This window comes from Atta cephalotes (genome assembly GCF_000143395.1).
Source record: "Atta cephalotes unplaced genomic scaffold scaffold00007, whole genome shotgun sequence".
In the NCBI taxonomy this organism is placed as follows: domain Eukaryota; kingdom Metazoa; phylum Arthropoda; class Insecta; order Hymenoptera; family Formicidae; genus Atta; species Atta cephalotes.
In genome coordinates this window covers 3,138,120-3,151,401 of record NW_012130071.1, presented here as the reverse complement: position 1 = coordinate 3,151,401, position 13,282 = coordinate 3,138,120, and the positions used below count along the sequence as shown (strand labels likewise).

The window sequence follows — 13,282 nt, the reverse complement described above, 5'->3', positions numbered from 1 at the left end:
CACACTACTATATATATATATAGTATATATATATATATGTGTGTGTGTGTGTGTGTGTGTGTGTGTAGTGTCTGTCTAGTGTGTGTGTGTGTGTGTGTCTGTCTGTGTGTGTGTGTGTGTGTGTGTGTGTGTGTGTGTGTGTGTGTGTGTGTGTGTGTGTCGTAAGGTATGAAATTTTATTATATATTATACATTGTTGCTTATTTAGCTTGGTGAAACTGGATTATATGTAACTGAACTGAAAGATCACGTTATTATACAAGAAGGGGAAGATCAGATATATAATGAAGAGGATGTTGTACTAAATATACCAGCAGAAGAAACTGTAACTGATGAAGTAAATCATCTTGTTGAAGATCAGGTAAAATAATAGAATTTTTTAAAAGTTTGGGGATGCAAAATAATTTATTATTTTATTACATTAAACATCGTTTTGTTTCATAGATAAATTTTGTGGAGAGTGAAGTTACTGCAGACGATTGTAAAGTTGAAACTGAAGTAGAAACAGTATACACTTATAACGAGAATGAAGAAGGCGAGACAATAGTTGTACCATCCGCTTCGCAAGAAGAAGATAAGAATGTGCGATTAGTACAGATTAGATTTCCGACTTCTGTAGATGGAGAAGGCAGAAGTTGGTTAAGCTTAGTACAAAATACTTGAATTAATTAATCAAGATGTTATATAATTTACTAGGTACAGAAAGTAGATATAGACAACACAGAATCTAAAATCAGGACATAAGACTGATGAGCTTTCTACAATAAACTGTTACTTAGGTCTTTAAGTCTTAAGCCATAAGAAATTAATTATAGTCTATTATTCTTTTCACATTTGACTTTGATCAATTTCTTAAGACTTAAGCTTAGATAATAGTTTATTATAGAAAGCCCATGAGCATTGTTAAATAGGCCGAGTTTTTAGCGCATACGTGATAGTGAAACAATGAATACAGCTCTGATTATCTTACAGTTCTGATTAGCTGCTATTTTTTGCATTCTATTTTTCTGTTAAGATGTGAACGCGCTTTGAATCTTGGTAGGCTCGATCCAGAAGAAAAATAGTTAATTTATAAACATAATATTTATAAAACTGTGCTGAAATATTGTCAGTAATACTGATTATGTAAGGTTGCAAAAATATTGATATATACTATTAGTATTACATTCAATATTACTAATCAGTGTTATGCGTCATTTATACAATGCACGGAATAAGAAGTAAGGGTCATTTTAAGAGTAAGAAATTAACCAATCATAGTCGATTATTTTTCTCACATTTGATTATGATTGGTCAATTTCTTACTCTTACTTTTTATTTCGTGTAGCCGATGCATTATTGATCATGTAAAGATCGCATCATGGATACTTATTCATATATATTATTGAAACATTCGACGCACATGCGCTAAAAATTCAGTGTCTAATAACATTTGACACTTCACATTTTAAGGATGGAATCCATAAACGTTGCTCAAGCTTCGAGATGATTTTAAGCTACTTGAGTACAATATATCATAAATCAATCAGAAGGCTGGTATTCATAATCAGTTCTTATTTCAAGATCATAGTTCTCTCATTACTAGACATTACTTAAGTCTTATTCCAAGATTTAAGTAATGTTAAATGTATAAAATGAGGCTCGAAAGAATCTATCAGTGAAAAATATCTATCAGTGAAAAAACTCATCAGAGTCTACAGCAGCTGTTCGGATGCACAGAAAATCCTTTATTTTCGTGAATGTAACAAAACGAATAAAATAAATGAAATTAACAAAATTAAAATTCAGATAAATAATTTTAATGATTCTCTAATTGTTTCAGTTTTCGTTTTTCTTTTGAATGACTACATAGCAAATCTGATATGATGAATTTGATAAGCGATGTGATTCTACTTTTTTGACGCAATGTATGACTCCAGTTTTACTATAAGTTTTTATATTATTATATAAATTAATATTTTTGATAATCATTTGCCTATTCATTACATAGCTAATTTGACATTACTAATATTATATAGTAATGCATAAAAAAGAATGAACTAAATTGTCAGGAATCATCTTGGAATTTGCGTTACTTATGTAATTTAGATTTATATTCTATATAAGGATCTAAAGTGAAGAGTCGAAACTTTTATTTTATTCGTTTTGTTACATTCACACAAAAATAAAGAATTTTCTGTGCATCGGAATAGCCGATGTAGTCTCTGACGGGCTTTTTTTATATTTTTTTGAGTAATGTTTTAATGCGGCTTTCTGATTGGTTCATAACATCTCAAGATTGAACTTAAGACGATCTTGAATATAAGAATTATGAATATCGGTCAAGAGTCGTATTTGCATCTTAAGACATTGCTTGAGACGGTCTTGAAATTAAGAACAAAAACTGTGAATACTAGCCTAAGTGCTTGTGAAAGAGTTTTTAAATATTTTTTAGATGTTTATGTCCCGATTTTGGACTTTGTGTTATCTGGAGACTGTTAGTTATGTATGTACTATTATAAAACGACAAACAATTATTATATTAAAATAACTTGTATGTGATTATTAATAGTAATATTCAGTACATTAATAATTTAACTCTTGTCTTAATTATTGGATCACTTTTGTAATTATCTTATGATGAATTTCTATATTAAAAAAATTCATTAATTTAATCCTTTAGTAAGTGTTGTAAATTTGCAGCGTTTATTTTAAAATTAAATTCAGGATCTGCAAATTAATTACATTCAAAAACTGATGATAGAAATGTATTTCGCATTGAACACTGAAGTATTTCTATCTGCTAGAAAGACTAGATATATCTCTCCTTGTACACGCGATATATATCGATAGTGCAACACATTGACTTTTTATGTGTCATTTTTTTTAACAAAAATCATGGTAAAAACGGTGAAAATTTTTAAGTAATTTTAGTAATTAATAGTAAGGTAATTTTTTTTAAGACGCCATTAGGGGATTAAATAAAAATCGATGTACTATTCCGAGAGACTATGATAAAATTAAATAAGTTAAATTTAATGCAGAAGATGAACAGAAGATAACAAATTTAATATTAGCTTAATTTTTCATCTTAATCATATTATTGAGTTCCAAGATTTATCGCCATATTGAAGAAAGTCTGTAGTAATGTAGAGATTTTCAGTACAGTAAATTTTGAAACACAGCTTATGTAACTTATAGTGAATTCGGTTCATTGCGTATGATTTCTCATTATATATTGGATTAGTATTCATTAAAAGCGCTTTACATAAAGTACTTAATGCAGTGGTATAATATATCTTTAACAATGAAATAATATGTGAATATTTCGTTAAATAACGTGATAATAACATTAATTGTTTAATCGTTTAAAATATTTATATGCTTTTACAATTAACTTTATTAATTTTATAATAATTTTTAATGTGCAAAATTAATTATATGTCCATCTTCTGCTATATCGCTGTATTTGATACTTTATCGTCGTGCATGTACTAAAAACCCGAATCGCCTAATCTAGTGTAAGCAAGTGACTGCATTCGCTATTAGTCTCTTTCACCAATTTCGATTAACGATAATCGATGGTTAACTCAATCATGATTGCCATCGAGAGTTAAACACAATTTATTTCAGAAAAGAAAAAAAAGAGATATTGTGATAAATTGCTATTGGCACTTCTGTTTGTAATTGAGTTATAATCGTTGATTAATTTAATCAGAAATTAATGAAAAAGATCCTTAGTTGTGCAAAGTTAATTTTTATTTAAATATCAGAAGATTTTATGATTTATTAAAGAATTTTTTTATTACTAAAACGTATTTATATTTTTGACACAATTTCGTTTAAAAATATATCTAAAAACTTGTGATATCATATTATGATAATACACACATACATATGCATAGACACTCTGACATAAAAGGCGTATCTTACATATATACATATATACTTATATATATTAGATATGGGAAAAAGTTCGTGGCGTTTTTCCCGTTAGATGGCATTAAAAAACGCCACGAACTTTTTCTCACACCTAATATTTATTTATATCTAATTAGTTTTATATAAAGTTCAACTTTTATACTAATTTCTTAAGTCTGAATATTTGAAATTATCATAGCTCTTTTAAGTATCAATTTTTTCCGACTACTTCAAACCATTGGCGTAAAGCATCGCTCAGAACACCCGGTAATGTGTTTATGTCTCTAAGAATCATATAGAAAGGAAATGGGAAATTATCCATATACGATCGAATTCCTAATAATTTTCCTTTTTCAAATATAGGCATACGGATATCCAATATTGAATCCTGAAAAAAATTAATAGGCTATTAATAATAGTTTTTTAAACGGGTTTTTATAGTATTCTGTCTAAATAGTACTTAGACAGAATTATTATTATTGTAATTATTAACTTAGGCTGGATCATTCCATCTTTCGATAAACTTTAGTTCACTCTTTTACTCGTTGAATTGTTTCATCTTTTGATAAACTTCGACTTTAACTCTCTTATGCTCTTACGCTCGTTGCACCAACATTATTTTGACTTTAAGCGAAACTTAAAATATCTCTATCTCTCCTTCTCTTGACTTTAAAGAGAGAAAGTGAGTTTTAAGTCTTGCTTAAAATAATGTTGGTGCAATCGGGTCTTACACTTTTATTCTTGTTTATCAATTAGATAAATTATTACATTCATCCGAAAATGTAATAATTCTTCATCATTTTTAAATATGATTAAAAATTACCTTATTAATTGGATTGTCGACTATTATAAACACTAGAAAAATATCTACAAGTCTGGCTCTCCTGACAGCACAATTCACTTTTTCTTTTCCTTCTGAAAATATTCCTCTACCATCCGATAATACTACCAACAGTTTAGCATTGTCGGATGAAGCACATTGACTCTCGAACATATCTACTGTAAAATCGACTAATTGTCCAATCATTGTCTTTTTTTGATCAAACCTCATTTCTTGTATTAGCCTATAAATAGAAAAAAAATCTTAAATAAAATGTAAAATTCCAATTATATTATTTAATAAAATCAATTAGGATTATTCTAAGTAAAACAAGATTAAACAATTGTAATTGACAAGTTTAAATGAGTAAAGTAATGACTAAGATTAATATCATTCATCTAATTTTATTTTCGGAGCCATATATATTCAATTTTTATTTAATTAAATATTAAAAGTTTATAGAAATTATATAAAAATACCTAGATCCACTTTGTTCTGTGAAAGCTTCTCCTAAAGGATGCAATACTTTTACTTGCTCCCCGAAGCTTATGACACTAAGTTGTCCCACTTCAAGATATGTCATAGCCTTGCTAATCAACGACAAGGATTCGAACGCCAATTCTTTCGAATGATTATCTGCCATGCTGCTGGAATCGTCTAATGCGAGAACGATCTGATAATCACGTTTCGAGGGTTTCGTGCGTCTGAGCCAGATTTTATCCTTGCGAAATTGACTAGCTATATAAGGAATGATTTTTCGCATATTGATGCGTTTGCCTGTCTTATAATCACCCTTCAGTCTCGATGCTTGCGTGGGCTCCAACACCAATCTTAATTTTTCGGATAAATCCCTAGCAGCTGCATCTGTAACTGAACACAAACAATTCCATGCAGCTGTAGCTTCTTCTGTGGAAGGCACTTGCGTCCATTCATCCAACATTCTTTCCATTTCGTATCGCTTTCTTTCCACATAATCAGAGTAAAGATCATTTTCTTCGGTATTCCATTCCATCGTATGAAATGTAGATTCGTTTCCTCTCTCCACTTTCATTGTCTCTGCTGTTTCTCCTTCTAATTCGATTGTTGTCTCTATTTGATTGTTTTCCATGTTTCTTTTACCATCGGAATCCTTTTTGGATTGGTTATCTGCAATTTCAGAGACCTTTTCAGGTTTGTGTTCATTTATTTTATCATGTGTCACATCATTTTCCTTATCTTCATGCATTTCTACATCCATAATGTCATCCTTTTTCTCTTCTTCATTTTTATCCTTATCCATATTAGAAGCTTGTTGTTTGATTTGATCTTCTGTTGCGGCGTCGAGTGTGTAATCATCGAATTTCTCGGAATCCTTAATGTGTTGAGCCATCTCAACCTTATTATCATCGGCATTGCTTGTATCATCTTTTTTATCCATCGATACTTCGTCTTGCGTGTAGGTCGTTTTTAATTTCTTTAGCGTCGACTCAAATCTGTCCAACAGACTGCGATCCTCGTTACTCTCACCCAAGTTCTTCCTCTTCTCGACTGGTTTTGTCATAGTGTTATTTTGCGGTGACGAAACAGTTTCCTGCTTAGATGATCCTGAATGCCCGCTTTCCTGTTGTGCCGATTGTGATTGACCTGTGCCTTTATCAATATTATCCTCTTGAGTATTCTCAGATAAAGTTTCCTGTTGATTTTTCGTATCTGATTGTTGCGCTACTGTATCACGTGAACCTTTCGTCGTTTCTTCAATTTGTTGTGCAGCATCCATTTCTTTGCTCGCATCATTTGCGCTCGGTGCTGCTTTTTCTTGTAGTTGTTCTTCCTCCACTTTTTTATCTTGATTCTGCTCTTCATCTTTGTTCTCAGTTTCTGTATTCTCATCACTCTTTTCTTCAGTTTTCTTATTAGTTTCATGTTCTTCCATTTTATGTGCCTGATTTTCCTTATCGGTATTACTGTCGTCTTCGTCCTCACTAGAATTCTCTTCAGGATCATTTTCTTTAATCTCTTCAGATTCTTTCTTGAGTTCTAAATCTTTTTCTAATGGCGGTTTTTTCATCTCATCGATATCAAATGGATTTTCATCCTCGCCACCATTGTCTTCCTTACCGTTTTCATCCAAATTTATATCTTCTGGCAAGTCAAGCGGTTCGGGTTCCGGTTGAGGTTGAAATTTGCCGTGATAAGGATTAATATGATCCTCATCTACTTCTGGTTCATTCAACTCATTAATTTCTTTTTTATTTTCCTCTTGCCGATTTTCGTCATGATTCGTATTGTCATCATCATCTTGTTTTCTCTTACCGTTATCATCCCTCGCACCCATTTCTTTTTCACCGATTTGTTCGCCTGTACCTTCCTCTTCATTTTCCGACTGCTGATTGTCCGTTTCGGATTCTTCTTGATCGTCTCCCCAGATTTCTTTATCAAGCTGCTCAGCACCTTCTTCAGTTTCTCCCATTTCTTTATCCAAATCATTTTCTTCGTCATCGTTACTCTGCTCTTCATCATTGTCATTCTTTTCCATATCTTGAAGCTTGCTATCGAAATCCTCAGATATGTCGATTCCTTTCTCCTCTTCCTTACAAGTTTTATCATCTTGTTTCTCTCGTTCTTGATCCGCAGGTTTTGCATCCTCAAGTTGATCTTCGGATTCTATTCTATCGGAAACATCTTTCGTTCCTTCACCTTCGACTAAACCCATCCCGCCTTTTTCTGTCTTTTCTTCCGATTCGTTCATTTCGCTTTCTTCGAGATCTAAATCTTTTGGCACGCAGAACCCATTTGCAGCTAAATCTAAGAATACATTTAATTGCAGGTACAATATTTTACATGTAATACGGAATGACGCTACTTGCTCGTTTAAATAAAATTGAACGAACAAGATATATTGTTCCAATAGAGGTAAACACTTTAAGAGCAACCTGAAAGAAATAATAATAGATTTTTATTAATTTTGTGAAATTTGTAGCTCCTACTTCATGTTAGCAAAATTTTATTAATATTTTTATTCATAGGTACAGAAAAATAATATGCTTCTTTTTAATAAAAGTATTGAATAAAAGTATGATTCTATCAAGAAACATTGTCAATATTAAATAGAATTATTGTTACCTGATACAATGATTTGCTGATTGCGGATCATCGAATTTACGTATTAGTAGCAAAAGATTGGAAAATAAATTGTATATATCAGCCAGCTTTAATTCATTCTTTATATCCCGTTCGAGCAATTCAACAAGTTTTACAAGTTTCAATTTTTCTTCTGCTTCTTTCTGTATGTTGATATTCTCCTCATTCGGTTTTTTATTCATATGCAACATATCTTCTTTGATATCTTTAAATTTCTTCTGTATTACAAGCAATATTATATTTATTAAATGTTTTAAATCTGATTCATATCGTTCGATAATGTGATTTCCTTTCTTCAATTGCTCTTCATTTTCAATATCTGTGGATGTTTGCAATTTTTTGAATAGCATGCCATTATCCTGAAGGAAGCATTCCATCTTCGTGTCTAAAAATGCTATATTTTCCCAAATAGGATGCACAATATCCAAATTCTTAAATAATAGTTTTATATTTTTAAATTGCGCTCTTAAGTCTTTGATTGTAGTACAGCATTGCTCCAAGAATTCAAAGTGCTTTGAACTTGCAAATGAAATATGAGTAGATTGTTCAAAATGATCTACTGATAAGACTTCAAATGGCATAAATAATGTGTGAAAACGTTTTGCAGTAGCTTTTACTGAATTTAAACTATCCTTCAACATAGCATTTGCATTTTTCCAAATCTCGTCATTTTGAGAGGCGGTAATTATAGGAAGCGCATTTGCATCTAACGTAAGTTTGGCTCTGTTCGGATTACTTGATGATTCCACGGGACAGCATTGCAAAAACAGCAGCAGTTGTTCAAATCCAACTTCCAACGTAATCAGCAATGTCTTCAGGCTCTCTACGCGTTTCATGAACGAATCGTTACTCGAATTGCTTTTGTTCTGTCTTAGCATATTTAAATCTTGCTCGCGTGTTTCGGACAAATTTAAAATCTGTGCACGAAGTGACGAGAAACGATCGAATGACTGAACGATTGTCATTTTCTGCATATGGGCTATCAGCATTAAATGCGCGGAATATCCTCGGCAACGTTCTATATTCTGCAATCCTAGGTCGGTCTGATTTGTGCTGAGCATCGCATTGAGAGCATTTAATCTGATGAGAGACTTATAATAATATTTTTCGCAGCCTTTCCACTGCGTCAGCATATTCTGGTCGGCTTTCTTCAGTTTAAAATATTGACCGATTGTGGAAAGATCCAAAGGTGATACTGTAAAATCTATTACTTTATCCGCATTATTCTTCAATGTCAATATACCAGTGCGATAAGATATGCCCATTTGAGTCAACTCCTTGAAATAATTGGCGAGCGTCATTTTCTTCTGTTGCAAGATACTTTTCGCCTGAGACTTCTGCTTATTCTTCGGTAGACTTCTATCGATGTTTATTTCCCGAAGACGTACGCTCTGCTCCATGTAGTTTTCAATAAAATTTTCGAATTCTTTTCGTACATTCGGATAAGAATTTACCAGGATTATTTCCTTACATAGACAAGGAGCCTTTCTAGCCTTCGTTAGTAACGTAATAAGTTCGCTTGTAAATTGTACTTTCATGTCTACAGACTGCGAAGATTTTGTTATGATAAAATCTTCAGGTCTCGTTATGTGCTTATGATGTTCCCCATCATCCCAGATGCCTTTGCTTATCTCTGTACTGTAAGATGCCGATTTAACAGTCAAACAAGAAGACACGGCTTGCTTTAGGGCATTCTGGAACTCCTTTACTAATTTATGCAGAGTTCGATGCGTTTTCTCAACTGTTTCTTTCACAGCCCAATAGCTAATGTCGTTCCATCGTGCAATTTTAACAAAGTCCTTCAACTTCTTTTCGATGGGCGCTTTTAAAACGGCAATTCTCGCGTTCACATCGTCTACGAACTGTTTGTAATAATTGTACACGTTCCACAATATGGCCAAAAGTTCATTCTTGTTATCACTATCATCAAAATAATATACATGACAGTGGAACGTCAAGAGAAGATCTAAGCACGATTCGAATTCAACAAGGGATGACTGGTTCATGAAATGCTCTAGCGATTCTATGAATTTTTGCTTGGTGATAGGCTCATCGTTTGTTTCCTGAACATTATCCTTTTCAGATTTCGTAACGTAACTCTCAATCAATGCATACAAAAAGAACCACCATTTGGACGTATCCGATCTGAGATTCTCGTATGTTGCATCAAGACAACCCTTCCAGCAAGACAATTCCAGTTTTCTCCAATATATTATCTGTTGCGTTAACTTTAACACATGATCCGTCATGCTGACGCCACTGTGTGCGTTCTCCTCCCATTGATGCATCTTGACAAGCAACAACTCCAAACCTGTTAGAAATCTGGAAATAGGTGAAGTAACCGAAAATGTGTAAATCCTTTCTATTATACATCGTATCGATCTCAGAGTGGGATGTTCTGGCCATTCTTTTAGCAGATTATCAACATGATTTAGGATATTCTCGCACAACGGTAGGCACTGCTTCACTTCCTCGACATTGCAATCCTTGTAGAAATCGTACGCTCTCATTCGTCCTTCGGACCATGTGTTTTCTCGCAAAGTTCGATCTGAGCTTTTCTCTTGGCTCGCTTGCAACCCCAAAGTAACCAAAAAGTTCAAGCTGTTGTATAGTTTGACTGCGAGTCCTTCGCTCAAACTCGACAGTATGTTATTGAGCATCCCGTATATCGTGTTATATCTTTGAATCAGAGATCCGATGTAATTCGTTGAATTTGTCAAAGCAGAACTGTTGCATATCCACTTGGTCGCCATGAAGGATTTGACGATATTCGAGTGGATCTGTTGGATCTCTCTGATATCATCCTTGGTGATAAGACCGCTGAAGTTTGACTCCGTTTCGTCCAATTGGATTGATATACTCTTCTCGTTGAGGGAAGGTTGCGACTCATCTTCTATATCGTTAAAGTCCTTTTCACGATATGATGGAAATAGCTTGCGAATTTCCAGAGCAAGCTCTTCTTCCTCCGTCAATGTATCGTTGTGACTCTCAATTTTATTTTTATATAGACTGTCTCTCTCTGCGGTTCGTTTCTCTTCCTCCAGTTGTTGTTGCTTCCAGATCAGAACTATTTGCTGTAATAATTTGTTCATGTCTCGCCATAATGACTTAGTCAGACCTTTGTTAAGAATCACGTGATTGTGCAATTCATATAAACCCGACTTGAATATTCGGAACTGCTCTTGCATCCTGACAAACGTGTCCGTAGAGCATGAATTCTTGCCAACTAGACTCCTCATATTTGTGGAAACACATAAATCACTCAGATTCAAAAGATTTTCTTGCTGCAGGCCGACTGTTGGGAATCGAATCAAGTTATATATCAAAGATTCGAGATCGGCTTCTCCATTTTTACGCAGAGATATCAACCGTCGGATCTCGTTAATCAGTATGAAAACACCATGATTTAACTGAGCCAACGCTGTCAACAACGGAAGAATTACATCTGGATAAGCCGACAGATATTTTGTTCTGATCTGCTCGGCGAATCGTTGCACTGATAAGCCCCAAATTTCCGCTTCTCGCGAAATGGTCTCCGCATTTGTCAGATCGGTTAATTCACAATCTCGACTGATTTCGTCTGCGATCATATACAGATTGTTAATGTGCTTTTTCACTAACGTGTAAGAACCTACTCTGTTCCTGAAATCAGCGCTATCTTTGCTGAGCGAGGCGAAATTGACAGACGCTGGCCTAAACGCTCTCAGACAGTTGAGATCATCTCTCATCTTCAGCAAGCGCTTCTCACAGTTTCTCATCTCTGCAAATCTTGGATGCTCATTTGCTGCTGATATTCCCAGAATACGATCTTGCAACATTGTAACGTATATCGTTTTTCTAAAATCGTTGATGTCTTCCTCTAAGTACTGCAACTTCAGTTCCACTTTATGCACGGGATCGATGAGATCTAAATTTCCAAAGAGCATTAATTGTATATAACCAAGTATCATCCACCCTTTCCCTCGTTGAAGCGTTTTAGAAAAACTTTCTTCTTCATTCTCATCATCGATAATATTTATCTCGTTATATGCTTCATGCAATTCTTCGACCGACTTGAAATAATCACTGGATTTGATATCGTCCGCGCAATTCCTAACTTGTTTTTTTATGTCGTGCTCCATGTCCATTTTGTGGATCGTGGATGAATATAAATGCAAGTAAAATTTTAATGTTGCCAAATCATTGTTGTTTGAATTGCATTGTTTATTTGTTAATGAGATACTATTTCTCCACAAAATCTCATTTAATAACTGTAGCTGATTAATTTGCGCCGTATATGTTCCGAGTGCAATCGCGGGAAGAACATTATTTTCTTTCTCTTGATTAGTTTTGTTTAACATTAGTTGCAATACTAGGTTCAAAAGAACCGGTCCACCGACATGGCATTCTATCTACAAATATATAATATAAATAATATAAATAATATAAACAAATTATAACGTGATATATTTTTAAACGAGAAAATTTGAGTGTTAAAAATTAAATATTAGTAATTTCTCTCTATATAATAACATATAGAAATCTTATAAGTGTCTCATTTTAATTGACCATCTTAAATATTTCTTGAACAAGTACATTTTAAGGAAAAATGCTTTAGACAAAAGTTTTGTAACTTCAAGGGGGACATAAGATAGTATCATTGGTGTGACCTTAGGTGGCTTTTGCAAGGCTAGGTCAATGTGATCGAAGTTTTTTAAAATGGTACCCTCTATTTTTCAGTACGTGTTCTTATAACATACCTCAAGAGCTTTCCAAAACACTATAATAAAATATTTTTTCATGAAATACTTTTTGAGTTATATGGCTTGAAAGTTACAGTATCGCTGGCATAAGTATTACTCAAGGTGCTCAAATGATGGCTAAGATCTTTTGAATGTTCAGACAGGACCTTGATAATATTTGTTAAGATCAAGATCATTAGAAGTTTCTTTTGTTTTCACTTTTACGTAAAAATGAATTTTTAATGCAAAAATGAAAATAAGAGAAACAATCTCCAGTATTTCAAACGCTATCAAAATCATAACACTGAACAATATTCAAAAGACATTTTTTAGGCACCATTGTTTGAACATTTTCAGTTTTGGAAAGCTCTTGAAGTGTCCTACAAAAATATGTATTGAAAAATAAAAGGTTCAATTTAAACAATTCAAATTATCCTAACCTTGACAAGGCCAAGGTCAAACCAATTGTACTATCTTATATTCCCCTTGAAATCACAAACTTTTGTTTAAAACATTTTTTTCTCTAAGTGCACTATTCAAGAGAGAGAGAGAGAGAGAGAGAGAGAGAGAGAGAGAGAGAGAGAGAGAGAGAGAGAGAGAGAGAGAGAGAGAGAGAGAGTAGAGAGAGAGTAGAGTAAGTAGTAGTAAGTAGTAAGTAAGTAGTAAGTAAGTAAGTAAGTAAGTAAGTAGTAAGTAAGTAAGTAAGTAAGTAAGTAAGTAA

General features: G+C 33.3%; 2 protein-coding genes across 2 annotated transcripts in view; one reads left to right on the top strand and one right to left on the bottom strand.

Moving 5' to 3' along the window:
• The window catches only part of LOC105626921 (zinc finger protein 2-like), a 4,509-nt gene extending 3,846 nt beyond the window's left edge, over positions 1-663 (top strand). Inside the window, exons 10-11 of the mRNA XM_012208212.1 lie at positions 209-361; positions 445-663. Coding sequence (XP_012063602.1) covers positions 209-361; positions 445-663 — 372 coding nt within the window. The remainder of the gene's footprint in view (positions 1-208; positions 362-444) is intronic.
• A 3,448-nt stretch (positions 664-4,111) lies between these two features.
• Positions 4,112-13,282, bottom strand: part of LOC105626990 (midasin) — a 22,487-nt gene continuing 13,316 nt past the window's right edge. Inside the window, exons 17-20 of the mRNA XM_012208273.1 lie at positions 7,823-12,231; positions 5,200-7,632; positions 4,724-4,964; positions 4,112-4,288 (exon numbers count right to left, since the gene is read on the bottom strand). Coding sequence (XP_012063663.1) covers positions 4,112-4,288; positions 4,724-4,964; positions 5,200-7,632; positions 7,823-12,231 — 7,260 coding nt within the window. The remainder of the gene's footprint in view (positions 4,289-4,723; positions 4,965-5,199; positions 7,633-7,822; positions 12,232-13,282) is intronic.